This window comes from Typopeltis vanoorti, chromosome 15, assembly GCF_054136105.1.
Source record: "Typopeltis vanoorti isolate ZY-2024b chromosome 15, IOZ_Tvanoo_1.0, whole genome shotgun sequence".
Lineage (NCBI taxonomy): Eukaryota > Metazoa > Arthropoda > Arachnida > Uropygi > Thelyphonidae > Typopeltis > Typopeltis vanoorti.
In genome coordinates, this window is record NC_143563.1 from 91,398,516 (window position 1) to 91,422,983 (window position 24,468).

Genomic DNA, 24,468 nt, shown 5'->3' on the forward strand with positions numbered 1-24,468 from the left:
AAAATTTGCAGAAGATTAGGAGGCAACAGGGCCATATGGTCAGTTGCATGGAAAAATAAATAAAGAGAATGCCCGCCAAATTACGTTAGTTCAATTCTTTGTTAAGAGGTAGAATAATAATTTTATATTCTGAATATGTTTTGCCTTTCAGCTTCATGAATTTCCTTTAACTAGCCTCTGAAACATACCTTAATTTTTATAAAAAAAATTAAGGGTCAAAAAAGAAATTTGAAAAACAAATTATACTTTTTTGGGGTGCTTAAGGGTCAAAGCTGTATAACTGAGAGGAGACCTCCACATAGCCTTTAAAGGAATGCAGAGAACTGACCAGGACTTCTGACCTAATGTCCAATCCTCACCTTCTCGTGGTGCACCCTGTTGGGTATCTACTTGGATACCCAACAAGTCAGGAATACATATCCATACTTGAAGTAGAAAAAACCATCAAAGGTTTGAAATGTGGAAAGGCAGCAGGAGTAGATGATATTCGACCAGAAATGCTGAAGTATGGTGGTATAAGGGTCTTACAGTGGCTGCATTTCATAGTTCAGAAATACCTGGACAGAGGGACGAATTCCCGATGATTGGAGTAGAGCTCTCATAGTACCCATATATAAAAAGGGAAAGAAAACTGAATGTGAGAATTAGAGGTATTTCCCTACTGAGTGTTCCTGGCAAGATCTATGCAAGTATACTTGAGAAACGGTTGAGAAGAATTGTGGAAGAAAAGCTTGGTGAAGAACAAGCTGGATTCAGGTCAAATAGAGGCTGTCAGGATCAGATCTTCACTTTACGACAAACTGTGGAGAAATCACGGGAATATAACAAAGATCTGTATTTAAGTTTTGTCATTTTGGAAAAGGCATATGACAAGGTGCCAAGAGAGAAGCTATTCAATATGCTGCAGTTATATGGTGTCAATGGGGCATTATATCAAGCAATACTTAGTCTTTATTTGAGTTGTAAGTCAGCAGTTAGAATTGCAGAAAGTACAGGAAGATTGTTTAATGTTAAATCTGGTGTGAGACAAGAATGTACATTATCCCCCTCTGTTATTCATTATCTATATGGATCACATTATGAAGGAAAGTGGTATTAAACATGATATCAAAATTGGAGATGTTAATGTCAGCTCTTTTCTTTATACGGATGATGTTATACTTCTAAATAAATCTGCTAGAAGTCTGCAAGATTCCCTGACTAAATTGAATAACTGTTGTAATAGATATGGTATGAAGGTCAGCAATAAAAAGACAAGACAATGAAAATAGGCAAAATCATTGAAAATGTCAACTGTGTTGTGAATGGAGAACCCGTGAAACAAGCAAAACATTTCAGCTACTTGGGCACGATTTTTAGTGAAGATGGTAAATTAAATATAGAAATAAACAGAATCAGCAAAGTTGGCATGGTGGGAAGTCAACTGAATAAATTCATATGGAATAAGAGAGAAATTAGTTGGAACGCTAAATTAGCTCTATACAAGACAGTGTTCAAACAAGTTTTAACTTATGGATCTGAGAGCTGGGTCAGAAGTAAAACACTTGACCGAAGACTAGAGACCGCAGATATGCGAGTCCTGAGAAAGATTTTAGGCATGAACAAATGGCATCAATGGCAATATCATATTAAAAATGAAGATATTAGGAAAGAACTTGACATTGTCAGCATCCAGGAATGCGTTAACAGAGCTAATCTTAGGTGGTATGGTCACTTAAACAGAATGGGCGAAGAAAGATTAGCAAAACAAGTGTTCTCTGCCAGGTTGTCAGCAAAACGACCCAGAGGAAGACCAAGATATACGTGGATTGATACGGTACAAAGTGCCTTAGACGATAGGAATATAAGATCTGATAATGTTGGAGTCTTGACAAGTAACAGACTGATTTGGAGGAAAATTGTAGATAGGAATTAGTAATGATGTAATTTTTTTCATGTAGTACTATCATATCCTGTACACCCCTTGAGGGTACATGGCAGGAATTTGATTATGTTGATGATGATACTTTTTCGATTAATGCTCCTGTTTTAAACAACACATTAGGTGTATTAAAGGGATTGATATATATACAGAGACAAGCTATATTACATTTCGCACAGTATGCTAAAGAGACAATGATTTGATCAACAGTTATTCTACTGGCCTGACATCTAGTAAAAAGCTAGATTAAATTGAATTGAAATAAATGAAATAAAATAACTACATCGAAGTTATATTCTATTTAAGATATCATCAGGGAAAATTTTTTTTTTATATATAGTTTTATTACAGCAGAAATGATGTCCTAATTTAACATGAGAATTGTTATATTATTGTTAGAATACGTGCCTTCCATATTCTTGGGATTTTAGACCATCATTATTGTTAATATTAGGGTGGTTGATAAGAATTTCACAGGCCTCCTTAAATTTACGTTCATACCACATTTTGGCATGACGTAAACAACAGGTGCTTTTGCAGTGAATTCTATGTAAAGTATTCAGGGCATAATCAGACAAGCCAGCTTCACCATAGTTATTAAATTTAATGCACCATTTATGTTCCTTTTGTCTGATAGGAATTGTGCACTCTGTTTCTCCTATATAGAGCAAATTACAGGTGCAGTGAATACAGTATACTCCCAGGTGGGCCAGCAAAGGAAGTGGATCCTTGGATGAGTTGAGCAAGTTTTTTAATTTTGCATGAGGTTTAAAGGCGGCTTTGGTTGTATTTCTATAGTATTCTGTTTATTTTATCTGACATCCCTTTAATGTATGGAACAGTTATAGTTTTATTGTAGTCTAGTTTATTTTTAAGTGAGGTCTTATGAAGAATTTTGTTAATAGTATTTTGGCTGTAGCCATTTTTTTTTTTTTTTTTTAGGAAGGTATTGCTAATAAAAATCCCAAGAATATGGAAGGCACATATTCTACTCACATAACCTTTCTCCCTAAGAGTTAGTTATAAATCAGACAAGGACTAGGTAATCCAGGATCTTAAATCTAATATAACAATTCTCATGTTACGTTAAGACATTATTTTTGGTGTAATAAAACTATCTATAGGAAAAAATTTTTCCCTGATGCTGTCTTAAATAGAATATAGCTTTGATGTAGTTATTTTATTTCATTTATTTTAATTCGATTTAATCTCGTTTTTCACTAGATGTCAGGTCACTAGAATAATCGTTGATCAAATCTTGTCTTTTTAGCATACTGTATGAAATATAATATAGCTTGTCTCTCTCTCTCTCTCTCTCTCTGTGTGTGTGTACTCCAGATGATGACCTTAATATGAAGGTAGAAATGTTTGGAAATTAAAATTATTTCTAACATGGTTGTAGAATTCATAATTTGTCTAAAATGAATTATTTCACTTATATTATCTCTGATTTCTTTTACTGTACTCTCTCCTCCATTTATAAGCTTTCTCATTAGCCTCCAGTACATTATGCTGCCACCATGTTAATCTTCTATATTCTTACTGTGTTCCCATAACTTCTGTTTAACATTTTACATGTTGCTTCACTTTTCTCCATATTCTTTAAGAGATCAGTTGCAAACAGTGGAGTGTCTAAGATTTGGCTCTTAGTCTCAAATTTTCATTTTTTTTCCCTTGAATTACATTTGTATATTTAAGTCTACAGTTTATCTGTGCTTTTTTATCTATTTTTTAGCTTTGTTATATTATTCTTTTAAATTTTATTGTAATCACTTTTATTCCAAATTCCCTGTATACCCATTTATCCTGAATCAATATGAACGTATTATTAACAATAATAATCAACAAGATTTCTTAGTATTTCTCTTCATGTGAATAATGAATTTGTGCTCCTCTTTATGTTGAAGTATAGTGTTAATAATGACAAATCCATATCTCAAACAGTAATACAGCAGACTTATTAGTAGTCAGTTTCATCCAAAATTTTTCCAATAACATTTGAAGAGTAAGAAATTAATATATCTGATATTTGTTTCCTACTCTGCTGTTTATTTCTCCAACAAGGATCGATTTTTCCTTTTTCTCTGCACATGAGATACCTTCACTGATGACTCAAAGTAATCCTCCACTTCTTCCTTCACAGAACCTTCAATGGGATTATAGCCACAAATAAGTCGACTCATCATCATCATGCATATCAAGGATTTAGGCCTAGCATGGCCTGTTCAGGCCTTAAAAGTCATCATTGAATCGTTTAAGAGGACGTCCTGGTTTTCTTTTTCCTAATGGCTTGTACTTTAAGGCTTGTTTTGGTAATCTTTCTGTTTTCATTCTTTGAACGTGTTCCATCCATTTATGTTTATATTTTTTAATTTTTTTCTATAAGTATTTCTATAAGTCGACTCATTAAATTCTCTATTTTAATATCTTCCCAGATCACCTACTAGAAACTGCCTAAAATTCAAGAACATCTTCATGGTTAGTGTTGATTACAATAGCTACTCCTTTTCCCTGATTTCCATCCATCCATCCATCTAGTTCTCAGATGTCCAAAACAGGTTAAGTCACCTGGTTAGGGAATTTAGCCAATTTAATGCAGCTGGCTTTCCATTGGTTCTGCCAATACATTTCACAGAAATGTATTTTATGTTGGCAGAACTTTGTGTTCACATGGCTGCTTGCCTGTTCTGAGGGACAAAAAAAAAATTGAGTTTCTGGAAAAAAGAAAACTCTACCTCTGCATGAGACTAGCAAATTTGCCATTTTCATTGAAAAGACCAGATAAAGGTTCCGTGTGTAGTAAATGGGATTCAAATTCAGGTTTTTCCAACCAAAAAGCATGTCTAAACCAATAGAGGCTCTTTCCTTGATTTACTGTGTAAATATATCATATTTTAGTTATTTAGAATCTCTCACCTGCTTTCATTATCTTTGTTTCAACTGTGTCAATGCAAACTTTTCTAATTCTTTTTCAAGTTCCATTTCTTTTGTGGTGATATTTTTTGAACTGGTGGACAGAAGAAAAAATTAAAGAATCAGTCCTGGAAAAGAAGAAAGCATACCAAAAGTTCCTAGCAAATAAATCAGCAGATGCCCTAAAAGAATACAGAGAAAAATGTAAGAGCTAAGCTATGTGTAAAAGCTGCTAAACAAAAGTCATGGGAAGACTGGTAAGATTTTGAAAGTTTTTGTCACTTGGTTTTACTATAAATTAAAGATGCCAAAAAATTATATTCTTGGTTTCATCCTTTATCCAAGTGTAAGCAAACAAAGTTTGCGCATGAAATAACTTCACAACTGGATTACTTATATATAAAGGCTAATGACTTCCACATCAATTGCCTCACCACCCTATAATATTATACACATACCCTTACTGACATGCAAAATTCTATGCATTATGGGAAGGGCTACTAACCAGATCAGTTTTGACCTTTATTGAGGTCGTATCAGTGAGAGGCAGACCAAGAAGTGATACTAAGGTTGAAGTAATACAGGTCATATTTCCATATACAAGTAGCCAGAAGGTCTCATACCTTATTACTAAATTCTGGATTAGAGATAGATGTTGAAAGTATTTTTCACTTGGTTATTCTATAAATTAAAGATGCCAAAAATTATATTATTGGTTTCATCCTTTATTCAAGTGAAAGTAAACAAAGTTTGCATATGACGTCACTTCACAACTATATATGTATACTCAGGGCCGGCGGAACTGAGCATGCAGAGCATGCGGGCACCACCACTGGGGACTGGTTCATAAGTTCATTTTTAAGAAACAAAATTTTTTATCATAAAAACAAAAAATTCTTAGAATGATCAATATTAAAATAAATAAGGCCGGATACACTGAATAAAAATTTTAAAAAATTATATATTGCTGCCTCTTTGCTCAGCGGGCTGTTTACAATTTTGCAGCAAGAGCAGGTTAAATGCTTGCCTGCAGAATGTTGTGTCTACTGCAGTCTATTTAAAGTGAGACAGTGAACGGTTTTTATGCACAGAAAAGAATTTTCGTACAAAACATTTGTTGCTAGTTAACCAGTCATATGGTATGCATCTCAGTAGGCTACTGATAGTAGCGCAGTGCAGACTACTATTTCGTCTCTGTGTCATGTTTTGTAATAATTTCTTGTGGGTATAAAATAGAAATGGAATCAAAAATTAAAAAAAAAAAAGTTATCCAGTGCACAAAATCATAAGCGTCATGCTGCGAATGAATCAGATATTAAGAAACAAACTAGGACTCTTTAATAAATTTGTTAAAATATTCTGATGCAGATTGTAACCAACTCGATACATCAGAAATCAGAGTTGAAGAACAGTGCACTTCATCCAGTTTGCATGAAAGTACTATTGCAACTAGTGAACAAGATAAGAAGACGAACGATTTAAGTGAAAAACAGAAGATTTAGTTGTAGTTGACCACGAAACTAACACATTGTTAATCTCTGTAAATTTAGAAGATCCAGGTGAATGGGGAAATATTGATGAAAAATTATGAGTTGTTTTAATTGAAATGGGGCCTGTTCAAAAGAAAAATATAATATATCTCAGAGATGCATATGGTCGTAAATTTGGCGACACGTATTATAATAGAAAAATGGAAAACAGGGAGCTCGTGCCAAGAACATGGCTCATTTATTCCTAAACTTTAAATTCTGTTTTTTGTTTTTGTTGCGAACTTTTTACACCTACTGAAACAAGTAGTCTGTAGAAGGTTATAACGATTGGAAAAATGTAAATACAACTTTGTATAGACATAAGACTAGTTTAACTCACATGAAAAATTTCTTAAAATGGAAGGAACTTGATAAAAATTTAAAAAACAAAACTACTATTGATTGCCAGACTCAAAGCATGTATAAAATGGAAAAGAAACATTGGACGAGTGTTTTAGAATGCTTGATTGAAATTATAAAATTCCTTGGTAGCCAAAATTTAGCTTTTCGTGGATCATCTGATAAATTATATGAAAGGAATAACGACAATTTTTTAAAATTAGTCGAACTGTTTGGGAAGTTTGATCCCGTTATGGAAAATCATGTTGAAAGGGCCCTACAAGGAAACAATAGCATACACTATTTGAGTAAAGACAGTCAAAATGAAATATTGAAAACTTTAAGTAATGCAATCAGGGATACAATTTTATTATCAATTCGAAAATCTAAATATTATTCCATAATTTTAGACTGCACACTTGATGCAAGTAAAACATAACAAATGACTATTATTATTCGCTTTGTTTCCTGTGACAATGGAATTGCCAAGATCAAGGAAAACTTTTTAGGTTTTGCAGATATATCAGATTCCACAGGACGTGGTTTATGTGCAACAATAATGGAACAACTGGAAAAATGGAACATTCTCATTGAAAACATACAAGGTCAAGGGTATGACAATGTGGCAAATAAGAAAGGGAAAAAATATGGGTTCCAAAATTTGCTTTTGAACAAAAATCCTCGAGCTTTTTACGTGCCATGTGCTGCTCATACTCTAATAATCATTAACGATGCAACTAAAGTGAATGCAGATATAATTTCTTTGCAATTATTCAAGAAATATACAATTTCTTTTCATTCTCTTACAAATGTTGGGCAACCCTTTTAAAGTTCATAAAAAATTTAACATTGAAACAGCCATCAGAAACATAATGGGAAAGTAAAATTAACGCAATCCTTCCTCTACGATATCAGTTAGGAGATATTTACGATGCACTTTTTGAAATTTTAAATAATGAAAATTTTAATAAAGAAACTCAGCATGAAACACAAACATTATGTATTTGTCCAATAAAGGACTACAAATTTATTTGCTCTCTTATAACTTGGCATGATTTACTTAACAGAATAAATCCTGTGAGTAAAATGCTTCAAGACAAAAATATGAACATTACACTTGCTTTAGAATCTATCGAAAACTTAAAAAATATTCTTACAAGAGTATCAATCAGATGCAAATTTTAAAGAAGTTCTAAAAATGGCAAAAGAACTGAGTGAATGGGTGGATGGAGAACAAGAATTTAAAACTGGCACGGAAGTTCGATGACGAAAGAAGACATGACAATTTGACTACGAGCATCATGACGAAACGCCACAATCGCCAGAAGATAAATTTAGAGCGAGTGTGTTTTATATACTTCTAGACGTTGCAATGTGTTCGTTAATAATTTTTGAACAACTAAAAACATATTATGATAATTTCAATTTCTTGTATAGATTACTACAAATTAATAAAGAAGATTTACGAAAAAATTGTGACGATTTAGAGATTCTCTTGAAGGACAGCGACAATAAAGACGTAAATGCAATAGAACTATATGACGAGTTATGTGCTTTCCGGGATATTTTTCGGAAGGATAATTTAAATATTCAAAACCCTTTCAATATTCTTAATTTTATTGTGTCCAATAATTTATCTTTCCCTATCTTTCCCTAACTTTTCCCTAACAAGTATGTCACAAAAAAGCCTTGTGAGTTTGGTGTTAATAGCTATTGAAAATTATATATGTGTGGAATTAGACATTAAGATAATTTCTAATTTTGTGAATATGAAATCAAAAACCTTAAAATTTTAATAAAAAAATTCCAAGCATATTTATGTAATTTGATTTATTTTCTGTTATTCTGTAAAGATGTTATTTTTTGAATACTTATATTAAATGTTCTAATTATTTCTGAATTATTTTCTTTTTTCTCATCTATCATGAATTTCTTTTATTTTCCTAAAAGATAGTTCCACTTATAAAAATTATTAAAAAAATTTTAATTAGCTTGTAAAATGCAAGAATTTTTTAAACTTGAGTTTTCAAATAAATTTTAACTTTAATTAAAATTCATTTTAATTTTGTTAGCGATTCGGGTCAGTGAGAAGGCTATAATCCCTGTATCATTATATTCAACGATTAAAGTGAAGTGGCTTTATCAAAATTTGCTTTAACTTATGAGAATTTTTTAAATATTTGGGTTTTTAACGATTATCCTGCCTAGTCAACACCCCCGGTTCGTTACATTTAGCGAACCAGCGTGTGGCTGTTCTGTCAAAATTTATTTAAGAAATTTCAAATAATTTAAATTTTTATTATCATAAAAGAACCACACATGCCCGGATCGTTACAGGGGCACTTAGATAGAAATTTCATGTGGGCAGCAAAGACCCTAAGACCGGTTCTGTGTATACGAAAGCAAGTGATGTGAAGTCATTAGCTTGTTTATATGAGTTGCCCCAGTCCTGAAAATAGTTCAGGTGCAAATTTTGGTATCTTTAATTTAGACTGTATATGAAAATATGACTTCTGCATTACTTCCACCTTGGTATCAGTTCTAGGTCTGGTTCTACTGATGAGACCTTAATAAAAGTCTAAACCAGTCTGGGTAGAAGCTCTTCCCATAATACATTGCATTATACATGTCAGTAAGGATATGTGCATTGCATTATAGGATACTAAGACAACTGATTTGAAGTGATTTATCTTTATCTAATTAGCCCACTCATGAAGTGACTTCACACACAAACTTTGTTTACTTACACTTAGATAAAGGATGAAACCAAGAATATAATTTCTTGGCATCTTTATTTTTGTCAGATTATGGAAAATAAATATCAGGAAAATGGCAAAATGTTCTATAGCTATTGAAAAATCTTAGAAATGGAGGAAAGTGTACTGTAAAAGGATTCAAAGATGATGAAGGTGACATGAAAACTGAAGATAAGGATAATATCCTAGATGTCTGGAGTAATTACTTTGTTACACTTTGAACTGTTAAACAAACCAAGTAGTGAATGGCTTAGTTTGTTTCAATCCAGGCCTTCGGAATTATACAGCTACACTGTATAATTCAGAAGGCCTGGATGGAAGGTTGAATTTCCAATGATTGGAGTACAGCTCTCATAGTACCCATCTATAAAAAAAAGAGAATAAAGCTGAATGTCAGAATTACAGAGAAATATCTTTACTGAGTGTTTCAGGTAATATTTATGCAAGTATAATTGAAAAGAAATTGAAAGAAAGATTCTGAAAGATCAACTTGGAGAAGAACAAGAAGGGATGAGGCCAAATAGAGATTGTCAAGATCAGATTTTCACTTGAAAACAAATAGTTGAGAAATCGTGGGAATTGACTAGGATTTATACTTAAGTTTAGTAGATCTGGAAAAGGCATATGACAAGATGCTCAGAGAAAAGCTATTCAAATCACTTCAATTGTATGGGGTGAATAAAACATTATACAGAGCAATCCCTTGTAACTCAGCAGCTAGAATTGAAGGAAATACAGGCAGATGGCTTGATGTAAAATCAGGGGTAAGACAAAGGTTCACATTATCTCCATTGCTATTTATTATCTATATGGATCACATATGAAGGAAAGTAGTACTATATCTGATATCAAAATTCATAATAATGTTAATTGTAGCTCTTTGCTTTATGCAGGTGATGTTGTATGCCTAAACACATTTAGTGCAAGTCTCCAGGATTTTCAAACTAAATTGAATAACAAATGTAACAAATTTGACATGAAAATTGGCAATAAAAAGACCAAAACTATGAAAATAGGCAGGAACATAGAAAATTTCAGCTGCATTCTGAATGGAGATCCTATAGAACAAGTAAAATATTTTGGTAATTTAGGCACAGTTTTTAGTGAAGATGGCAGGTTAAATCTGGAAATAGACAACAGAATAAGCAAAGCTGGTATGGTGGGTAGCCAGCTGAATAAATTTATATTGAATAAGAAAGAAATTAGCCAAAATACCAAACTAGCAGTATACAAGATGTTGTTAAAACCATTTTATGTTATGCATCTGAGAGTGCTTTTACAAATAAAGCCCTTGATCAAAGACTAGAGACTACAGTTATGAGGGTTCTGAGAAAAATTAAGGTGTCTGAACAGATAGCATCAATGGCAGAATCATGTTAAAAATGAAAACATTGGGAAGGAACTTGACATTGTTTGCATTCAAGAATGTGTGAGCAAGACTAATCTAAGATGGTATTGAACACTTAAATAGAATGGGAGTGGAAAGATCAGCAACACAGGTATTTGATGCCAAGATGGCAGGAAAAAGACTCAGAAGAGGACTAAGGTCCAGGTGGATTGATTCAGTCAGAAGTGCCTTAGAAGAAGGAAATATTAGATATGCAATAATTCAATGATGAAAAGTAATAGACTAATTTAAAAAATTAATAATGTTAAGTTAATCATATAGTGCTATCAAAATAACCTGAACACTCCTTGAAACTACATATCAGGAAATTGATAATGTATTTGCTGCAGTTTACAATTCTGTCATCAATAGAATTTAGAAATAATAATGAAGGTTAGAGTCTGGGAATAACATTTGTCATACCTTTAGTACTGTGGATCTCAGCAACTTAGACAAAACTACCTTTAGTGCCATTTTTTAAAAAATTGAATGGAGAAATAACAAAATGACATTTACAAAAAAATTCATGTTACAACATTTCAAAAAAATAAAAGGGATGAAAAAAACTGCAAACAAAATGAATGTTAAAAAAAAATTTCAAATAATTGAGATTACCCAATGTCTTTCCAAGCATAATGATTGCTCGGCACATTTTTGCAATCTTTTTGCACATTTCATAATACAGTTCTGATGTATACTTTAAGCAATAAATTTTCATTTATAACAGTGTAGCAATAATAAACAGTGTTCTCCATAATCTCTTACTACTGCATATTACAACATTTATAACTAAATTATCCATTTTAAACTAATAAATGTAAATTATGTTTGTGGAATTTAAATGTATCTAACCAACCTAAGCCAACCTGATTGGCTGAATTGTTAATGTATCTTGCTCTCAATATCAGTCACAAAAGAGAAAAGGTCATTAGTTTTATGAAGATGGAAAAATCATTTCTGTAGAAAACAAGTTATTTTTCACAGCTTTCAAAATGCATTAACTATGCAAATTAATTATGATGTGCATGTAGTTTAGATTTGCTGAAATTAATCAATTTCCAACATCAAACACTAAAAGAAATTGTTAAAATAAAATAATTATGTTATTTAAAAATACACAGACACACACACACACACATCTGCCTTAGATACATAGCATCATAAGAAGGCATAATGTGGCCTTAATGACACTAGGTATATAGAAGGCTCTAAACAGATAGCACAAAATTCTCAACCAAGATATTATCATCCTGGGAAAAGCGATAAGAAACATTGTATAATATCATTCTCATCTGAGCTAGGAAGAGAGGTGATAAATTTAAATAAATAAATGATCTTTAAGAACTAGAAAGTTTTCATAATACAGTTCTGATGTATACTTTAAGCAATAAATTTTCATTTATAACAGTGTAGCAATAATAAACAGTATTCTCCATAATTTCTTACTACTGCATATTACAACATTTATAACTAAATTATCCATTTTAAACTAATAAATTTAAATTATGTTTGTGGAATTTAAATGTATCTAACCAACTTAAGCCAGCATGATTGGCTGAGTGGTTAATGTATCTTGCTCTCAAGCCAAGAGGCTGCAGGTTCAAATCCCACCATATGGATGTTTGCGATTGTCCTATAACTCTGCGTAGAAAGGGCATCTACAACCCTACTTTTTCTAACAGAAGACTTCACATCCAAAACCCAAGGAGGTATGAGAGTGACACATGTGAATAATTAACTAATCAACTTAAAGAACATTGCAACGTATAGCATGGAGAGACTACGCCGCATATAAAACACACACACAATATATTGTTTTATTTCTTGGTATATTAAAGGTTTAAGCTATACAGGAATATTCTAGGAGCCATATGTATTTATTAACCCTTTAATAATAAAGTGAAATGCAGAAATTACAAAATTTACTATCTGCACAATTACTGAAAATATTTCTCAATAAAGTATGAAATATACAATATAGGAAATGAAAAATTACAAATGTTTATTAAAACTGTTTTTAGCTCTAGCTTAGAAGAATTAATACTAATATGAATGCAAACAGAATTAATAGTAAATTAATGAAAAAGGTTGATTTAAAAAAAAAAAAAATCAAACACTGTTTACTTTGTGCTTATTTGTCATGAATAATAAAAGTGCTTACGAGAATGGCAACGGACTGCTTGTGGAGGACAAGAGGGACTTCTTTTTGTACCATTCATAAACCTATTACTTCTTTCAGATGGATTTTCAGTAGGTGTATGTTTAACTCTGTATGAATATTTTTTGGCACCTTCACCTGATGCCTCACCATAAAGTCTTTCTATTCTTTGCTGAACAAGAGACTTATGAGTGCCTGCATCGCCAACTTCCTGAGCTAATGTATGATGAACTTCATGAAGATCACCATTAACTAAGTTTTCAGTTCCATAGTAGTTAAATGAGTCACTAGACACCTTACTTTCAACAGCATATTCTTTTCCATTTCCTATTATTATTTCTTGTGAAGCCAAGTAAGTTTTTGTTGTTTTCACAGGAACTTGGATTTGTTTTCTGATGGTCAGTTCTTTTGATTCAGTATAAAAATTATTATAACTGGTATATCTAGTATCACCAAACATGATGGATGATTCCTCTTGAACTGAATGTTTATTTTTCAATATACCAGGTCCAACCGAAGAGGAAATATTGCTTTGTTCTTGTCCTTTATAAGGGCTTAATGTGCCAAAGGCAACACGAGCTGGGCTATTTTCTCTACTACGACAATAACGACTAAAATTTGTATATCCATTAATGGCACAGCTAATGCTAACATAAGAAGGTAGCTTGATTTCTGCAACACTACATTCTTCTTTTACTTCCAAAGATCCATGACCATTAGGTACCAGAACTGTCTTATCTTCTGGAGTGCTGTAATGAAAGACATACATTATGAAAATTTTTCAAGTAAAAACAAAAAATTGTGCAGTTATAATTAGTTAAATTTCTTGCTTCCTTTATTAATATACAATATGAACAGCTACATAATGGGGAAAAGCAAAAAAAAAAAATTTACCAGTAAATTTTTGCAAGTTAGAACTGTATTTAATACATTAAACTGTAAGCAACTCCCTTCTACAAAGACAGAAATAAAATGACATTACACTGTTTGGATAATCAAGTAAGTTACCTGAAACTAAAGATGATGGTAAAAGAAATAATAGCAAGGATCTCTTGCAAAAAAAAAAAGTTTTGAACTTTGTCTCTGAAAACTTCCCTGCAATACCAATATTATAGGAATATTACCTAAAATAGAAAAAATTGCCCCTAAATCTGCCTAAACTTTACTTCAGCTCATTTGCCAAATTGAATGCGATTATTACCATTCATAAAATGAAGTAGCAACTTCTATAATAATGCTTGGAGTGTTATCATTGTGTCCAGTATTAGGCCAATGGTCTGTTATGGTTGTTTAAGCTATTCTCTGCTGGTCTTCCTGGCAGTATCCTTCCTCTAGGGATGTATCAAAGAACCTATTGCGAGATATCCTGATCCCATCCATCCTATTTAAACAGTAACAATTTTTTGTCTATATTGTTGGACATGTTATATTATAGGTAACTATTTAGTTTATTCATCCAGTCCAGTAACATATCCTGAAGTTCTCACAAATTTAATTTGAACTGATGTAAACTACTGTTCATGTTTTACGATGGTTCAGGCTTCACTGCCATAGGAAAGTACTAGTCACTCTCCCTTGCTAATAATGCACTGTAAGCTGTAATTTAGATTTATTGGATTATAGACTTCACTAATTATTCTACATGCTCTCTTGTAGTCTTGAATTTTATTATTAGTCATTTTTCTTCCTACAAGGAGTCTCAATAGCTCAGTCAGTATAGACGAAGCCCTTTGATCAGAAAGAACTGGGTTCAATTCCATCAGTGACATGAAGAACCTTTACCTAGTGTCTTTAGACTAAAGGTGAATTAACTGGTCTCATATGGAGGTGGAGAGTTTTTTTCTCCTGATAACTCGGTTTTTTCATCCCTCAAAACATGCAAACCAGTCACATGAACACACGACTACATTCATAAAATATACTACGACAAGGAAGGCAAACGGGGAAACAACCTTGCTCATAATCATCTCCCTAGTATGGAGATACTATTGGAAGTTTTTTCCATTTGAATAGACTATAATAAATTTGGTTTAATCCTTTATCCAAGTGTAAGCAAATAAAGTTTGCACCTGAAGTGTCTTCAGGACTGAGGCAACTCGTAGAAAAGGTGGACTTAGCTCTCATCACTTGTCTTAGTATCTCCCATAATGCAAAACACATCTCCTTGCAGACATGTATAATGCTATGCATTTAAGGAAGGGCCATTACCCAGACCGGTTTCAACCTTTATTGAGGTCTCGTCAGTGGGAGCCAGATCCAGAAGTGGCCCGAGTAATTTAATAATAAGGTGAGACACCTTTTGGCAACTCGTATAGGTAAATATAACTTCTCCATTAGTTTCACCTTAGTATCACCACCTCTGGATCTTGCTCCCACTGATGAGACCTCAATAAAGGTCGAAACCAGTCTGGGTGTAGCCCTACCCTTAATGCATAGCATTATCCATGTCCGCAAGGAGATGTGCTTTGCATTATGGGAGATACTAAGACAAGTGATGAGAGCTTAGTCCACCTTTACGAGTTGCCTTAGTCCTGAAGATACTTCAGGCGCAAACTTTGTTTGCTTACACTTGGATAAAGGATTAAACTAAATTTATTATGGAGATACTATCTCCACCAGCTGTATGTTTGAGGGAATAGGATAAGTCATTTTCTTCATAAACTAATGTTGTCCTACTCTAATTACATATTTAAAATAATGCATAATTGCATCGTGCTATACGATGTTTTTTTTTTAAAGTCATCTGTTAATAGATGAAAAGAAAACAGTACAGTTTTCAATTCAAGTTTTAACAGATAGCTTCACTAGAACCCATTTCTTAAAATTAAAATATTGTTGAAGCCTAAATGAATCTGCATTAAAGCACAACCAAGTGTCAGATGATTTTCAGTGTCTGGTGAATTACCACTACTTTAAATAAGATCTGATAAAAGGCTATAGATAAACCCTACTGATCTCAGTAGGGTTTAATCTATATTGTGCATCCCATCTCTTCCACATGAAGTGCGATACCCTTCATAGGCATGCCCAACAAACCTGATTTTAAGTTGAGAAGCCAATCACTCCCTCTCCTCTGGAGGTGCAGACAAAGTAATTCACTAGCCAGATTCTTGAAAGTATGAGACAAAACTTGATGGTAATACATAAGACCACAATCAGCTAGCAAATAATTCTTTGATACTTTCTCTGCGAGAATGTGTCTGGGAGTCTGAATATAGTACACAGGGTATAACACCTATTCTAGTTGTGGCTGAATAATGGAAGCAAGCAATTTCCATCCCATTTCTAATAAAAGGGAGATAAAAGTCAGCCATCGAACTATTGGTCAATCACCTCAATCCTCTCAAACAATGGAGAAGGTCATTAACAGCCAACTCTTCACTTAGTGAAGCTAAGCCTTACCTTAATTAATCATCAATCACAAACATGGATCCTGCCATTCTCATTACACAACAGATCTGTGCCATGGGAATGGGGAGATGCAGAGAAACTCATGTGATTCCTTTGACAGTATGTCAATGCAAATGGTTTTCTTTCTTCAGATTTCTCTATCTCTGATGGGATACCACTTTTGCTCACATCCTTCCTCCTGTAGGTCAATGATCTTCTTTCTCACTGAGCACATATTATCCATAGTTTTTCGGATGATACCACACTCCATATTCTTCCTTTAACAAATCTTGCACAACTAAAATTGATTCCAGCTTCAAGATCTTCCACAACCAATGTGTTAAAGATTGATCTTCTTGCTATTCTCTGTTAGGAAGAGAATAATCTAGTGAACTTCAGTGCCATCAAAAACCACAGTACTATTTCTCATAAAAAATATTTACATCTACAATGACTCAAAATCTACACAGAAGCATTAAAAAAGGGAAAAATAAAACTCACACAGGAAATTCATGAACATCTAACAACTATAAATTTGAAAAATAAGAACTGTACACTGCAATGGATATCAACCATCCCATGTAAATATTGGAGACAATGAGAGAACAGACAGTCTAGCCAAAGCAGCAAGATACTCACCTGAAAAATTACACCCACTATCACTAACTGATGCCAACTCTGTCGCAAAAATAAGATTGTTTAAACAACCAACAAGCGGCAGCATGAAATCAGGCGAAATAAATGAAAATAGAGAAATAACCACAATCATCACTAGATAAAGACGGAATATTTTAAAGGTATGAAAATTCAGCCAGATGGTACTAGAAGCTATGAAATAGGCAAGAAATGTCCAGGAGTTGAACTAACACCTGCCCTTTTTTTAACTATTCTTGTCCAACAATTGCCATACAGAAAATTGACAATAACCCCATAGAAAAGCTCTACTCCATCAAAGTTCAACAGATTGCCAAAACAGTTCTACAAGCCCATGGTCATATCTAGAAGCTCTTCAGACTCGACGACAACAACATAAGAAAGATTTCACTTCACTCTCTCTTACTTCTGACATTAATATTTCCAATTATGAGATTTCTCTTCTTTGCCTAACTTGCTCTTGTAGCACTTCCTGTAACAACCGCGCTACATCCACATCCAAAAAAAAAAACTGATCTACCATTAAAGATATTATTTCTCAAATTAGAGATAGTTGTTGGAAGTTTTTTCACTTGATTATACCATAAATTAAAGATACCAAGAAATTATATACTTGGATAAAGGATTAAACCAAGTATATAATTTCTTGGTATCTTTAATTTATGGTATAACCAAGTGGGAAAACTTCCAACCACTATCTCTAATACAGAGTATTTTAATAATAAGGTGTGACACCTTTTGGCAACTCTTATGTGAAAATATGACTTCTGCATTACTTCAACCTTAATATCACCTCTGGTATATCAATATCAACCTTAATATCACCACTGACAAGATTTTGGCTTTCTGCAAGATAAGTACTTTGGATTTCTTGAGTTCGTTTTTCACTTTGATTTTATTTTACTGGTGTTAATGGTGGTTTCATCCCCCACTAGTCTTTATTAAAATAAATATTACAATTGCTGGTAGTGCAGTTAATATCTGCATTATGGGATTATTTTTGGTGATATCATAGCCGCCATTTTACAGTAGCTCAAATCAAATGAAGCATATTGCGTTGGTGGAAATAATTAGAATTTTTTCTGTGTCACGGGATTATATTTAATTCTCAGTCTTGTGACTGAAAGTTTTTTTTTTCTCTCTCTCTCTCTCTCTGTTACAAACATGGTGGTTATAGTCTTTTTCCCCACCTGAGATAATGGTACCAATTCTTCCAAGGGCACGAACTCCAGGAATTGAAATTCCCGGATGTGAAGAAGCAAGGCAGGTAAACTAAGGTATTAAAGAAATAGTCGGAGCAAATAAGATTTATTCTTTCATCCCTTATGGTGGAGGGAAATATTTAGTTGTAGTCAAAGATGCAGAAACAAGAGAAACAATTACAGGATTTTACTTTTGAAGGCATCACAGTTATTCTTGTAATGGTCAGCAGCCAGCTGAAAAAGTAAAAATTGAAAGATTTCCGATGGAATATATAGACAACAGTAATGAAATTCTTATACAAACATTTTCAAAATGGGGTAAGATTAGTAATATACAAAAGGGTTTATCAGGTGAAGATCCAAACTGGTTTTCTGGTGAAGTCACCTTCACGGTGGATATGAAGATGCCTGTATCAAATTTTGTCAACATCGGTACAACCCGAGTTATGGTAAACTATCCCAGAGTACAAATGCAGTGCCTGCGTTGTGGTTCATATGATCACTTGGGTGGAAACTGCCCCAAATCTAAATGTTTCAACTGCATGGAGATGGGACATATTGCTAATCAGTGTCTCAAACCCTGACAGAAATGCAAAAGTTCTGAACACTGCATTAATACCTGTCCTTTTAGAACTTTTGCTGAAAGAGTGGGATGAAGAGTTCCCAGATCTTCCAATTCATTCTAGTAAAGACAGCGCTTTTAAACAAACTATACTTGGTAAAATCACAAAAAGCACGCAACCTAATCAGCTAAAATTAGCCCCCAAACTCCAGATCAGCAGAAACCAATTTCCCAGTCATTGACTGGGAAATTGGTTTCGTCAATTATTAGTAATTTTATCTGATGGAACATCAGTTGAAATTACCGATAATGAGCCTACTATAGCAACTGAATAGGTACAAAACAAAATGCAAAAAAACATGAAACCGTTCTACAAGGAGAAACCGGAGAAGAAACAGAAAAGCAAGTAAGACAACTAAAAGAACTTAAGATGCAGATGAGATCATTATAAAGGAAAGATGAATTAATAAAAAAAATTAAGGATAAACACAAAAAATAAAAAAGGAACATCTAAAAGAAAATGGGATAATAAAAAATGTAAAAATGGACAAGGCTGTGGTTCATCAAATGAAAACTCTTCAGGCTCAGAAGAGTTTATGGACTACGAAGAACCTTCTCATGCTAATAAAAGAAAAGCAAGAGATGCAAAAGAAAATATAATAAAGTTTACTGATTCAAAGTTTTCTCAGTACGATTATCACCTACATGAAAAGAAAATAACTAGCTTCCAAATCAAGCATGATAGGCATGAAATTTAAATAATGTAAAGCAACAGTAAAAAAACTGCAGAACCGTTTACAAGAAGCAGGCTGCACAATTGCTCCTTCACAGATTGAGACGTCATCGGGTTCATCCAAAACCTAGAAGTTAAAGACTTACCAGTGACACTTCATTCTTCATTAATCATAGCACATCCTTTCTGCATTGCCTCATTAAACATAGGAGGATTATACAGGCAAATTAAACAAGAAACTATATGGAAACTTATGCTACACCATAATATTAGGTTTTTGTTTCTTCAAGAAACATACTTCTGCAGATATAAAAATATAAAAACTAACAGCTAGATATCTGCTTCTTTCTTATTTGAGCTTCGGAAGATTTAACAGGGCTGGAGTAGGAGTTCTTATTCTTGGTCCCCTTCTTAGATCATTCTGTAATATCCAAAGGGATGCAGAAGGGAGAATTCTGACAATAGACTGGAAATACTGTGGATGTGTAATAAGGTTTATAAATATTTATGCTCCATCCAATGGAACAGTTAGACGAAAATTCTTCAAGGAATTGGAGCCATATTGATATGGTGCCCACTATATCATAGCAACAGGAGACTGGAATTGTATTGAAAACCCCACATTAGACAAAATAGGAGGCCATCCCCAGGAGTGGAAAAGTGGGATATGCACAGTTAAAAACTTGTCTTGACAATGCTCAACTAGTAGACATATGGAGGATTTGCAATCCTAATCTCCAGGCTTACGCATACATGAACAAGGTATTGGTATTCATATTAATCTAATTTATATCTCTTCTTCCCTTATAAATAGAATAATTCAGATCAAACATCTTGACATCAAGATGTCAGATCATATCCAGTCCTACTTAAGTTCCACTGCATGGAAAAAGTAGAGATCTGTTTTGGACCATGGAGGCTTCCAAATTTTCCATTGATCTTTTCAACCAAATTCCAGACCCTCTGTTCAAACTGGAATAATGTTACTTGGAATTGGGATATATGTGGTTAAAATTCAAAATTTTAAGATAAGAACACAGCAGCACCTAGCAGACAGCCCTTCCACTGCCTTCTTCAATAGACAATTCACTAAATTTCACAAGATAAGGACTATCACTCAAATCTGAATTAATGGAGAAGACATGTCCACCACTCAAGACATCCTTGTTTCCTTTCAAAAACATTACAAAAATCTATCTGAAGACAATAGTGCTGTTGGAAATTATAACTCTTGGAACATTAATGGCTTTCCTGTTCGTATTTAAGATGGGCTTGACAGACCCATTACAGCATCTGACATTACCACAGCCTATAAAGAATGCCAGACAAAAAAATCCCCAGAACCTGATGGTCTAGGAATAGAACTATTTTGTGTAGCCTGGGATTTTATTCTTCCCATTCTAGTTATACTATTCAATTCCTTTCTCTCATCAGGACACATACTAAGTGAATTTGTAGCAAGCTATACTATCCTCATTCCAAAACCTAATAGAGATCACACCATAATCAGCAGCTGGAGACCTATTTCTCCATCTAACACTGACTACAAGATATTTTTCTGCATTATCAATAACAAGCTCAAAGTGAGAATGAGATACATAATTAAAAGCGCACAGGTGTATGGAATACCAGGTCGAGCAGCATTTAATCTATATCTGCTATGTGATCTAATCTGCTTAGTTAACACGAAAAAGCAGTAGATAGCATTGCCATCTACTGATAGCACAACTTACTCAAGCATTTGATAATGTCTGGCATCCCTTTCTATTCCACATACTCCAGCAAATTGATGTAGCTAAAAAGCTGCTATCTGTTATCAAAGGAATCTATGCCAATTCAACTACCCGCCTCCTAGTTAATGGGTTCCTGTCAGGCCGGTCAAAATTCAAAAAGGAGTAAAGCAAGATTGCCCTCTTAGTCCACTGCTCTTTGCACTGGTTCTTGAACCATTCTTACAGAAAGCCAACAATACACATGCTGTGCAAGGAATAACAGTTCCTTCAACTATGAAGGAGAATCAAGTATTAGCATATGCAGATGATGTAGTGGGCACTCTGAAGGATAATGATTCCATATATACATTTTTTGGTATTTTGGAAAATTTCAGCAAGATAAGTGGATTAACTACTAATGCAGAAGACAAAATTTTTGGAAAGTGGGATCTTGGAGGCATTCTTTTTGGACTAACCCCTAAGAGAGAACTCCTCATTATACTTGGAATTCCGTTTTCCACTTACCCATATTACCCAGTCCAAGAACTTATATACAAGAACCTAGAAATGTTAGAAGACTGGAAAATAGGGCCACTTTCCTTTTCTTCTAAAGCTATAGTACTCAACACCATAATCTTTCCTGCTCAGTTGTACATAATAAATATTACAGACATCACAGAAGCTAAAGAAAAACAATTATATAGTAAGCCTGTGCACTTTTTTTGGTCCAGCCGATACCAAGAAGTTAATAAGTTAATTTCTTCAATTACCAAAGAAGCATGGAGGATTTGGGCTTCCAGTTTTAAAATTCTGCTATTTAAGCAATACTGTTTCAAAAATCCATAAAATATTGCAGATTAATCACACATATGCAGACCTCCTGTACTGCCTAGCTTTTCATCATCTCCTGTTTGGAGTTTATGATTATAAAGGTCCAAAAGCTGAAATTGTTCCTGAATACTACAACACTTTGTGCTTAACTTTTAAGAATGCTAAAACATTCTGGCATTGGCATTCCTTCTATTAAAAAAAGTAAAATTTTTACAAGTGTAAAGAAATCTTTAATCTCTTTCGCTGTGAAATTCCACAGTTGGGTACTGACAACAATACTTTGTTTCACAATTTGTGGAAGTTCCAAGGATACCCTAACAGGAGGGATCTTGCTTGGAGAATTGTATATGGCTGCCTTCTAGTCAACACCATCAAATGGAGGTATTTCAACATTGGAGATCCAATCTGTGACATCTGTTACCAATTGGAAACAGTAGAACATGCATTCTACAGTTGCCCTGTGTATTTGGAATAGATTACATAATGTATTGGACATTAAATATGGAAATAGACAACAGAATCAGCAAAGCTGGTATGGTAGGAAGTCAATTGAATAAATTCATATGGAATAAAAGAGAAATTAGTTGGAACACTAAATTAGGACAGTGTTCAAACCAGTTTTAACTTATGGATCTGAGAGTTGGGTAAGAAGTAAAACACTTGACCAAAGACTAGAGACCACAGATATAAGAGTCCTGAGAAAGATTATAGGCGTGAAAAGATGGCATCAATGGCAATATCATATTAAAAATGATGATATTAGGAAAAAACTTGACATTGTCAGCATCCAGGAATGTGTTAGCAGAGCTATTCTCAGGTGGTATGGTCACTTAAACAGAATGGACGAGGAAAGATTGTCAAAACAAGTGTTCTCTGCCAGATTGGCAGGAAAACGACCCTGAGGAAGACCAAGATTATAGGTGGATTGATACGGTACAAAGTGCTTTAGACGATAGAAATATAAGATCTGATAATGTTGGAGTCTTGACAAGTAACAGACTGATTTGGAGGAAAATTGTAGATAGGAAGTTAGTAATGATGTAGATTTTGCATGTAGTAGTATCATATCCTATACACCCCCCTTGAGGGTACATATCAGGAATTTGATATATTGGACATTCCATTACTTACACCAGAACAGGTTGTTTTTTTTTTGCAATATCCACCACCTGTAAACAACAAGAAGAGAATTTTGATTTTTATAATTAATGAATTAAAATACCATTTATGGAAGGTTAGAAAGAAACATGGATTTGAAAACCAGCAATATGACATCCAAATGCTTTATAATATTGTATTGTAGAAATTTGGTTCAGTCAGGTGATTTTTGTATTTAGAAAGAAGCATTCTAGGACTAGATGGTGTAGACTACCCACATTACGCAAAATTTACTTGGGGGGGGGGGATAAAAAAATTGTCTATTCTTGCTATGAGAGGTTTTTTTTAAATAGTTCCATCTTCTTTATTCAATGTCTTATAGTCAATTACAGAGATGACTGGAGAGAAATCTCAGGCACAGAGAAGGCCAACTCAGGGCAATTAACTCAGATGGGGTTAACTACCTGGCTATAATCATCCTTGCACTTTAGTTGCAATTGGTCTTTTGGTTGTTAATGTATATGAGATTGGTGAAAAAGGAAAACTGATAGCCTTTGGCTATATGATGATATAAAAGAGCTGAGGCCTTTTCTCTATCTCTCATACTATCTATCTATCTGTCTTTTCTTTCTTCTAATACTATCAGGCTCTCTTGCACCCCTATACTAACTACTCTAGGCCTATGATGAGCAACCCTATACTTTTTCACTCCAATGAAAGTCTAAACTGGTCTGGGTAGTGACCCTTCCCATAATGCATAGCATTATATACATACCCATAAGGATATGTGCTTTGCATTATGGGATACTAAGGTAAGTAATGTGAAGTCATTTCTTCATACGAGTTGCCCTAGTCCTGATTATATTTCAAGTGCAAACTTTGTTTGCTTACACTTGGATAAAGGATTAAACCAAGTATATAATTTCTTGGTATCTTTAATCTATTTCTCAAATGTATGAGTCCTGACACTATATAAATTTCTAATCCACCTTAGAATCAACCTTAGAGCACTGTTCTCAGATATGGCACACAAGAAACCTCCTTTGAAAGGATCTAGAATAGGGCAATCTGTTTAATGCATGAAACAGATCCCTCCAACAATTTCAGTCCAAGAAATTAACACAAAAAATTTCTTAATTATAAGTACTTGAAAATAATGACAAATAATTGACGAGAAAAAAAACTCTTTAACAGGAGGAGGGAGAAGGGGGAAAAATCCTTGAAGGTGAATATATAACACTATTCTTAAGATTTGGGGATCACTACAGATATCAGAACAAAAA

General features: G+C 33.6%; 1 protein-coding gene across 5 annotated transcripts in view; it reads right to left on the reverse strand.

The window, feature by feature from the left end:
- The window catches only part of LOC150098968 (uncharacterized), a 172,110-nt gene that overhangs the window by 56,657 nt on the left and 90,985 nt on the right, over positions 1 to 24,468 (reverse strand). For all 5 annotated transcript variants that reach the window (XR_016549444.1, XM_090404613.1, XM_090404612.1 and 2 more), the window contains one exon: positions 13,007 to 13,752. Coding sequence is in view for 4 of the 5 variants with exons in the window: in XM_090404613.1 (XP_090260739.1) it covers positions 13,007 to 13,752 (746 nt within the window). In the remaining variant the exon portion in view is untranslated. The remainder of the gene's footprint in view (positions 1 to 13,006; positions 13,753 to 24,468) is intronic.